The sequence below is a fragment of the Mustela erminea genome, chromosome 5 (genome assembly GCF_009829155.1).
Source record: "Mustela erminea isolate mMusErm1 chromosome 5, mMusErm1.Pri, whole genome shotgun sequence".
Taxonomy (NCBI): domain Eukaryota; kingdom Metazoa; phylum Chordata; class Mammalia; order Carnivora; family Mustelidae; genus Mustela; species Mustela erminea.
The window spans coordinates 54,049,150-54,059,857 of NC_045618.1; the positions used below are offsets into that span (position 1 = coordinate 54,049,150).

The following is a 10,708-nucleotide window of genomic DNA, read 5'->3' on the forward strand; positions in this document are numbered from 1 at the left end:
GTCTCCTGTAACCGTAAGGCTAATCTAAGACAATGACCTAGCAAAGTTGATGAATTATTTAGTAACCTTCATGAAAATCTTACCTTCCATTTCCATATCCTCTAGTAATACTCTAAGATCTTTCACATATACCCTCTCAATTTATCCTTTGACAATTTTGCATTTTATATTTTTGGATACAGATAACATGTTGATATGCTTTCCAATATTATCTCACTAACCCTCAGAACAATGCCAAAAATCTGCCAATATTTGTATGTTCCTGTGACTACCTGAGCAGTCCTGAGCATAACACAGGGAAAGATAGAAACTAGCCTGATTTATAATTTTTTTACATTTTACTCGTTTTTGCTAAAAACATCAAGGAAGCAACTGCCACACACCTCACTCAAAAAATATTGTTAGTGATCAGCATATTTATCAGCTAACTTTTAAGAGTTTTAGAAAAGAAACTCTTCACACTGTAATAGTTCATAGTTCCTCTCCAATCACTAGAGCAACCCATAATCCATGAGTTCATCATCAAGAGTGACAGGAAGAGGGAGTCTGCCTAATAGGCACTTAACATCCTGTGCATACAACAAAAGCTCATATGCAGTAAAAGGTACATAGAAGGATCCAAGTCTCTCAAAAGGTTGGCACAAAGTACGTCATTTTGGTCCATCCATGTCATTTTCCATGGTTAGCTTTTAAGAACATAGAACTTTTGAAGTCAAACTAAGAACTTTTGAAGTCAAAAGAGATGGGTTCAACTCTACTTATGCATTACTAACCATCACCAGGCGTTTTGTCTAACCTGCTTAACCCTCAGTTTCCATGTGTGCAAAAGAAGGATAATAATACCTATACATATTGTTATTATGAGAGATAATGAGACAAAAACATAAATCAGATAAATAGCACATTTTGTGGTAAGTTATCTGGATGCAATAAATATCAAGTACTACTGTCATTATTATAAAAAACCTCTATGCCAAGAAACAAAAAGTTCTCAACCTTTATTTTATCCCAACATACTTGAAAAATAGGATATACATCAATCTTAACAGAGGCTCATTTGAGGACATGACAGTTGTAAGTGTGTGTTTATTTGCAAGTGTGTACCCATGCTCATACATCCTACCGTGCTGGAAGACATGCCAAAAAGTCAAGATAGAAGTACAGGAATATAATTTTTTTAAAAAGCTTGGCAAATTAGTCTGATACGTAGCTCCACTCTCCAGCAAGAATCACTGAATCAGGCTAATATTGAAGATTAAATATTCTAAGAAAAAAAAACGCATGTAGTTTTCCAAAGTGAAGTTTGAATTAATAAATGAGAGTCAAAGGATAAAAGAATAAAAATTATGTTTGCCACAGGAATAAAAAAGAGAATAGAAACTCCAGTAGCAGGTTAAAAACACATAAGAAAATAAGTATATGATAATGGCAGTATGTCAAATCAGTGGAGGAACGGAAAACCTGGTAATGTCATGGTAGAACAACTGGACAACAATACAGGAAATGATATATTGGACCTATTCCTCATGCCATATGCCAGGACAATTTCTAACTAAATTCAAGCTTAAGTCTTTTTTCTTAACTATACAAATATTAACAAAAAACATGGATTATATCTTTTTAACCCATGAATATGGTAAAGATTGATAATATTAACTATATCAAATTAAAGTTTTAAATGCATGATAAAACCATGAGCAAGGCATAAAAGTTCAATGTGATATTAGAAAAAAAGTGTTTACAACTCACATCACAAATAACAATAGCTATAACAGTAAATAACTTCTAAAAAATACCAGCAAACAGATAAATGGGCAAAGCATGAATATATAATTGACATTTAAGGGGATATAAATGATGCTTAAATACATAAAAAAAGGTTCAATCTCTCTCATATTAAGATATATACAGAGTAAAACCAATGTGAATATCTGTTTTGACCATAACATATGAAATATTTGACTTTAATAGTTAATAAAACAAACTGTTGGTTCAGCTATACAGAAAGGGGCACCATCTGCATTGTTGATAAGAATACAAAATAGTGTTACCTCTTGACATTATTTATGAAATTTAGCATGCTACTAACTTCTCATCCAACAATCCTAATTCTATCCTAACAACACATTTCAAAAATACAAAATAACCAATGCACAAGGTTACTTGTGGCAGCATTGTTTTTAACAGTAGAAGATTGGGAAATACCCAAAAGACAATAAGAAAAATACTGCATAAATTATACATAATGGAACACTATGGTACTATAAAAATTGCTGAGGAATATCTCCAAATAACATCTCTGGAGGAATCTCCAAGGTATATATTAAATAAAAACAGTAAGTTGAAAAAGAATATATCCAGGATGTTAATTTTTATGTTCAAATGGGGATACATGTACTAGGCTTGTATGTATATATAATTTATAAACATATATTTTGTAAATACTTATAGAAATATATTTTCAACAGTAAACGAAAAATTAAAAATGGTTTCTATGGAGAGAGGAAGACATAGGGCAAAGGACAGGGATAAGAGCTAGATTTTTCAGAATATGTCTTATTTTACAGTTTTTTTTAAAGATTTTATTTATTTATTGACAGAGAGAGATTACAAGTAGGCAGAGAGGCAGGTAGAGAGAGAGAGGAGGAAGCAGGCTCCCCGCTGAGCAGAGAGCCTGATGCGGGACTCGATCCCAGGACCCTGAGATCATGACCTGAGCCGAACGCAGTGGCTTAACCCACTGAGCCACCCAGGCGCCCCTTATTTTACAGTTTTGACATTGAAATCAAGTAAATGTTTTTATATAATTAAAAATAAAATTAAATCAAAAGAAAAATTTTCTCTAAGGTAAGTCATAAAAGGAATCTCAAAAACTTTGAATATTAGCACCTTAAGAACATATGTTCTCTGACCACAATTCAATTAAATTAGAAAGCAACAACCATAAGATATATAGAAAAACCAGGTATATTAAAACTAACCATCTATCTCTGAACACTTTCAAGGAAGAATCTGAAAATATTTTAACTGAATTATAATAAAATTAGAATATGTCAAAATTTGTTATGCAACTAAAGAGAACTTTGAAATGTATTAGTTTAACATTGTGTTTCAAGTGGTAGAAAGCATTATCTAAGCTTCTCACTTAAAAAGTTAGGAGAAAAAATGTACATTAAATCCAAATAAGCAGAAATAGAAATATTACACAAAAGAGAGGGAATCACTGATAGAAAACAGACACAACATAAATTTTGTATTAGTCGGGTTCTCCAGAAAACAGAACAATAGGATATGCGTGTGTGTGTGTGTGTGTGTGTGTGTGTGTGTGTGTGTTTGTATCGATTTTAAAGAACTGGCTCACCCAGTTGTGGAGACTATCAAATGCAAAAGGCTGGCAGACTGGAGACCCAGGGAAGAAGAGCTGATGTTGCAAATTGTGTCCAAAGGCAGAAAAGCCCAGCCCACAATACAGAGTGGTCTTTACTGGAATTGTTTTGTTTTCAGTGTTACTCTTATCTAAAAAATACCTCCAAAGATGTGATACAAAAAGCAAAAGCTACAGAAAAATTAAATAAAATTAGACTCTGTCAAAATGAAATACTTTTTTTGTTCCAAATGTCACCATCAAGAAAGGCACAAGACAAAGAATAGGAATAAATTTGCTAATTATGTAAGATAAGAACCTCATATCCAAATATATTAAGAACTCTTGCAATTCAATAATTAAAATGACCAAAAAAATTAATAGGCATTTAAAATAAAAGATATCAAAGGATGAATACCCAACTTTTGTAGCAACATGGACAGGACTTGAAGAGATTATGCTGAGTGAAATAAGTCAAGCAGAGAGAGTCAATTATCATATGGTTTCACTTATTTGTGGAGCATAACAAATAGCATGGAGGACATGGGGAGTTAGAGAGGAGAAGGGAGTTGGGGGAAATTGGAAAGGGAGGTGAATCATGAGAGACTATGGACTCTGAAAATCAATCTGAGAGGTTCGAAGGGGCGGAGGATGGGAGGTTGGGGTACCAGGTAGTGGGTATTATAGAGGGCACGGATTGCATGGAGCACTGGGTGTGGTGCAAAAATAATGAATACTGTTATGCTGAAAATAAATAAATTAATTTTAAAAAATTAAAAATTAAATAAATAAATAGATAAAAATATATCAAATAATCATTAATTAAATTGAAAAATGCTCAACATCATTAACCATTACAGAAATGCAAATCAAAACCCCATTAAGATATCATTTCACATATAATTAAGATATCATTTCACATCTAATTAGGAAGGCTCTAATCAGATTATAACAAGTGTTGGCAAGGATGAAGAAAAAATAGAACCCTCATCAATAAATGGAAATGCAAAATACACCTGCTTTAGAAAACACTTCAAATGTAAATAGACTAAAGACTCCCATCAAAATACATAGGGTGGAGTCACGGAGTTCCCTAAATCTATGCGCATGTTGCATGATTCTTCTTTCTCTCTTTTGTTGAACTTCATTATTTTCCACTATTTTGGCTTCTGGGTCACTGATTCATTCATCTACTTTTTCCAGCCTGTTGTTCATTGCAACAAGCCTGTTTCCAATCTTGTTTATTGCATTTTTCTTCTCTAGTTTTTTCACTTCTTCAATCTCCATGATAATGGGCTCCCTCATTCTTTTCTCAAGCTTCGCGAGTATTCTTCTGACTGTTGCTTTAAATTCTCCAACAGGCATGTTACTTATATCTGTTTCACCTAGATCTCTGGCCATGGCCTTATCCTGTTCTTTCATTTGGGATGAATTCCTCTTCACATTTTGTTTAAGTCTCTATCTTCTTCTTTGTGTTAGAAAAGCACTTATATCTCCTGCTTCTGAAAGTAATGGCCTTGTGAAGAAGTCATGTAGTACCCAAGGCCTACTGTTTCAGGGAGTGTCCCCAGTGTGTGCTTCCTGCACTCTGCTGTTGTGTTTTGGCTGCTCTGTACTTCAGGCCAGTCATCCGCAGAGGCTCTCCTTGCCTATAGTGGGAAGTGTTTGGTCCCTGGCCTGAATACAGCCACTTTTAATTAGATGTGCTTTGGTCTGCTTGTGAAATGAGACCTGTCACTGGAACTGAGGTGCTGGAAAATACTACTGGGTATTTACACAAAGAATGCAAAAATGCTAATTCAGAGGGATACATACACCGCAACAGCTATTTCAGCATTCTCTGTAGTAGCCAAATGATGGAAATTAGTAATTATGGAATGATGAATGGAAAAAGATGTGGTGTATATATACATTATTCAGCCATGAAAATTTTGCCATTTTCTATGACATAGATGGAACCAGAGAGTATTACACTAAGCAAAATTAGTCAGCCTCACTTTACCTCCTGAGCACCTCTAAGCCAGGGATATACTCCACAGACTTATAAAAGTTCCAGACTTATAACAGACTTATAAAAGTTCCAATTTCATGTTCTGCTACTTAAAATACTTTGTGGAGCCTCCTTAAGCAGGCTTCCTCACCTCCACTGTTTCCTCAGATATATCACCCCAGACTCAAGTCTCTGCACCTCCTACCTTCCAAAAAGTGGTCACTTTTCTACTTACAGGATTGCAGCATTTTCCTTAGATCTCCAGTCAATTTCACAGGTGTTCAGAATGATTTGGTAACTATCTAGCCGTATTTGAGGGACCAGGAAAACTTAGCACCCCCTACTCCTCTGCCAACTTAACTCTACCCTACTGGAATACTCTTTCATTTTTAAAGGGTGTATTAATGTGTTAGCATGTCCAGTCTTTCCCAAACAGAATACTGTGCATTATAAAAAGCCAGAGGAGAAACCATAAGGTGTGGAAATAGAGGAACATCTCCTTGTTTGGAAGCAAAAACTGCCACAGTATATCCCACTTTTTAAAGAACTTGGTTCCCCTTTCCTTATGCTGTCACAGATTCTTCAAAGTGATGGTTGGTTTAATTTTCACAAAAAGAAGACAAAACAGAAGTGACAAGTCACAGCGCACTGCTGCTCATACTTGATAGTCACATTCTCCTCTATTACCCTTTCTAAATCCCTCTATCCTCAGGCAGTTCTCATGATGATCTATGTTACTTGTCTGCTGAGGTGAGCCAGGTTTTATGAGCAGTCTGAGCCCTAGTTAGTGTTCTCACCAATATACTGTTGCTACACTTGCTCCACAACTGTTATCATCCATCATGGAGCCAACAAGGCATGGCTCATTGATCCCTAGTTTTAGACAAACTCTTCACTGTATCACCCATTAAGAGGCAGCAACCTGGTATTTAACCAATATGTGATAAAAATGAGGTAACTCAATCTTCTAAATGCTGGTCTTCCAATATGAAGAACCTCAAATGAAAGAAAAGCAGGTAAACATTTTAGGCTTATTATAACTCATACTGTCTCCCAAAAGAAGCATTCTCCCCAGTACAACAAAACCTAAAATTTGAGAGCAGAAAACAGAAACTCCACACAAACTTCACTGAGATCTGATAGGATACACTACTGTTTTCTCTACACCTTTGGTTACAAAACCTATATATTTTAAACATGGAAGACACAGCGCCATCTGAAGGTCATAGATCAAAGCACATATCTTGAAGCACAGACCCCACCTCTACATGGTATCATCTTCAAGATGGTGCCTCAGTTGTAACTTTAACAGGATATTCCAATGTTCTATCAGATCCACAGCTCCTAATCATGCAATGTAGAAAGGAAAAACAGGTTCCTTAGTTCTGCATGCTTTCGTGTACCTTCTCAGCTACAAAGTGAGTAGTCTTGGTCTAAGGAAATATTATGCAAGATTTCATGCTGGAAATCAGACACTGTGGATACTTGGATAGTGGTGCAGCCAAATGCTCAAATTAAGAAAGATAATAAATACTCAAAATATATAAATGAATCCCCAAAGGATAAATCTCTGTCCCCTATAGTTTAGAAAGTGTTCAGTGTCAGTAACTACTCTCAACTGATTGATTTCAGTCCTTAAAACATCGTACCATTTCAAGGCTCTCCCTGTACTGTGGACAGGTCAAACAGTCTACAGTGGCAGTAACATGTAATAGCTCACCCTGTAGAGCTTATACATAGCCCTCCTTTCTGCCATGATGTGTCCTTCATTCATGGGTCCACTGTGCAAGCATTAGATTAGTTAAAGAGAATGCAACCATTTATCTTTTAAATTACCTTGTTGAACATGTTACACCTAATGATTCCTTAAGTTGAATTCTCATTGTTAAAATAAGTTATATAATTTCACTCTACTGGTTGAAACCTGACTTACAAGTTCCACTCCAATAAAAAAGAAAAAGAAATACTTAAACAATTCCCCTAGGGAATTCTCCAAAAAAGTAACAAGAAAAATATTCTAAATTTCTTTTAGAAATATAGATTTTAAAAGGTGAAACAGCTTATCTGACAGATATAAAATAAAGGGTCTGTCATACCAAAGACACAACTATCAAACTTCTTACTCAGTTACACACTTCTCTAATAATTCACGAATACATGTAACTGCAAGATACAAGTGAAGCAGATGTCTGAGAGTGCCAATATAACTCCCCAGGTTCTCTTTTGTTGCATGAGGATGTTACCTGGCCCAGATATAACAGATTAAGTCTCCAATGTGCATGAAGGATATCACTTACAAAAAGGGAGGTATTTGGTCATGAAATATGCCTTTTTTATATTACAATAAGCAGAGAGTAAACATTAATATTTTGTTATGGGTTCTGTCTCATAAAACATAAACTCCAGAGTCATTTACCATGAGCAAACTAAAATGACAAGGTATATCTTGCGACCATTCCATTTTCTATCTTCTAATAGAGACCACTAGGAAGGGAATCAGTTACCATGTTTTCATGGAGAGTTGACCAACTCAATTCTTCCTGTTACTCCCATTCATTCCCTTCCTCTTTGCTATACCTCTCCCTGTCTCTGTCTCTCTCCCCGTTTGAACCTTCTTCCTTGACCATGAAACAGAATGGTTATTGACCAGGTAGTAAGGCTTTCCTTCCAATAACCAGAGTATTTAAAAAGACAATAACTTTATAGGAAAGGAAAATAATAAACCAGTTTGCATAGCCCTTCAACACAGATACAAAAATCTAAAAAGCAAGAACAAAATAGAAACACTGATATATGTAAGAGAAAACACCAGGGTAAATTAGTTGTATCCCAAAATGCAAGGTTGTTTTAACATTTGGAGATCAATCAAAGGAATACACTATATCAAGTATATGAAGAGGGAAAAAAATCACACTACCTGTTTTGTAGATATAGAAAAGGCATTCTATTAAATCCAATACTCATTCTCAAAAAATCTCATAGCAAAAGTCCCAGCAAAGTCAGTATAAAAAGTGTATGAGGTTGAATAGTGTCCCCATAAAATTCATGTCCGCCCAGAATGTCAGAATGTGATCTAATTTGGAAACAAAGTTTTTGTAGATGTAATCAAGGTAGGGATCAAGATAACATCACACTGAACTAGGATGGATTTTAAATCCAACAGGTGTCCTTAAAAGAGACAGAAAAGGGCACAAAGAGACACAAGGAAGGAAGCTATATGAAGACAGAGGCAGAGATTGGAATTATTTCAGAAGCCAAAGAATGCCAGGAGACAGGAAAAGCAAAGAGAAAAAAAAAAATCTCCCTTGGAGTCTTCAGAGGGAATATGGACCTGACAACACCTTGATTTTGGATTTTTAGCCTCCAGAACCTTGACAAAATGAATTCGTGGATTCTTAGGCCACAAAAGTTGTGATTTGTTACAGCAGCCCTAGAGAAATCAGCTAGAAGGGAACTTATTCTGATAAGCAGTAAACTACAGGACACATAGGAGATAATATGATATATTTAGAGCTTTCCCATGAAATCAGAAATATGTCCACATCCCTCTTACAACTACTTCTATTTTGTATTTTACAAAGCATCTCACATGTAAAATGAAAGAAAAATATTTATCAAAATGTATAAAATTGAATATTATAAATAAAACATTTCTTCATAGACAACCTTATTATCTACAAGGTAATTATTTTCCCACCGGCCCCTCTAGCATCCCCTACTTCTGCATAAATAGTATTAAGTGCACTATTGCCTGTTCCTTTTGATGAATGGTAAAATAAATGAGGGCAGGAGTCAGAGAGAGTACAACAAAATATAAAAAGTTTCCAAAGTGGTTTTGTTTTTTTTTTTTTTTTTGGTACCAAATTACTTTATTTGAAGGAATGGTACAAATGAAAGAAGTTAAGTAGATGTTTTGGTAACTTATAGAAAAGGTAAGGTAACCCCAACATGCATTCATGGCCTCAGGGACCAGGTGGCTCTGGGAAGACAGCCTAAGGCTTAGCTCTCACTATCACTGTATCCCAAGGTGTGCTTGTCAAGAGCTACTCTGCCATGCCAGATTCGGGGGCCCCCATCTTGCGCAGGTTGGTTACGTGGTCACCCAATTCTTTGATGGATTTCACCTGCTCATTCAGGTAATGAGTCTCAATGAAGTCACACAAATGGGGGTCATTTTTATCAGTGGCGAGTTCGTGCAGTTCCAGTAGTGACTGATTCACACTCTGTTCCAAGTGTAATGCACACTCCATTGCATTCAGCCCATTCTCCCAATCATCACGGTTTGGTTTCTTGATATCCTGAAGGAAGATTCGGCCACCTCGTTGGTTCTGCAGCTTCATTAATTTCTCAGGATGTTCCCTCTCCTCATGAGATTGGTGGAGAAAATATTTGGCGAAGTTCTTCAAAGCCACATCATCACGGTCAAAGTAGTAAGACATGGACAGGTAGACGTAAGAGGCGCAGAGCTCCACGTTGATCTGGCGGTTGATGGCGGCCTCCGAGTCCTGGTGGTAGTTCTGGCGCACCTGCGAAGGGGACGCGGTCGTCCTGGCGGCGGCTGGCAGCGGCTGCGCGGCTCTGGAGCGGCGACGGGGGGCCTTGCAGCGGTCCGAGGACGCTGTGAGGAGATGGCGGAGGGCTGGTTCTGAGCGGCCGCCGGGGCGAGGGGACGAGCGCCGGGTTCCGTCCAAGCACTGCTGAAGCAGGAACCCACGGCGACTCTCGACGGAGATGTCCAGAGTGTTTTAAAAGCACAAATATATAAGCAACAAAAGCTGCGCTGTTATCAAAGCAAAACCAAAATCACAAAATTTTCAAAAAGACAGTCAGTAAGTCTTTAACTGAAACCTATGACATATCAGGAAGTAAATAAATACAGCATTTTTTTGTTTTGAAAGCATATTGTGATTTGCAAAATATAGGAAGGTAACCAACTTACGTAAGGCAGGGTTTATCAACCAAACTCAGAACTACATTTTGAGGAATCTAAGTCTTTTTGTGGGTTCTATATGTTGTGGATTTTTGGTAGTATGTCTGACCTGTACCCAATAGGTGCCAGTAGCATCAAAGCTCAACCTCCACATTGAGATAACTAAAAATATCTCTAGATATTACCAAATGTCCTCTAAGCAACACAATCATCCTGGTTGAGAATCACTGTTTTAAGGGTAATTAGGGATTTTTACTCAGTTCATTTCTATGGAACTCATGTTACATGCTAATTTCAAGATTTAGTCAGTAGTAAGAACCAGCAATAAGTCAGAAATATCTTATTATAAGAAACATATTATAGTAGGTATCCAAATCAGCAAGGAAGGAGTCAAACTTTTACCATTTGCAGATGACATGATACT

At 36.5% G+C, this 10,708-nt stretch overlaps 1 protein-coding gene across 1 annotated transcript; it reads right to left on the reverse strand.

Moving 5' to 3' along the window:
* Window positions 1–9,375: 9,375 nt before the first annotated feature.
* On the reverse strand, window positions 9,376–10,096 carry LOC116590139 (ferritin heavy chain-like; the record flags this gene model as incomplete). Its single annotated transcript, XM_032341788.1, has 1 exon — window positions 9,376–10,096. A coding segment is annotated over one exon (699 nt), but the record flags the coding sequence as incomplete, so codon positions are not given.
* Between the last annotated feature and the right edge of the window lie 612 nt (window positions 10,097–10,708).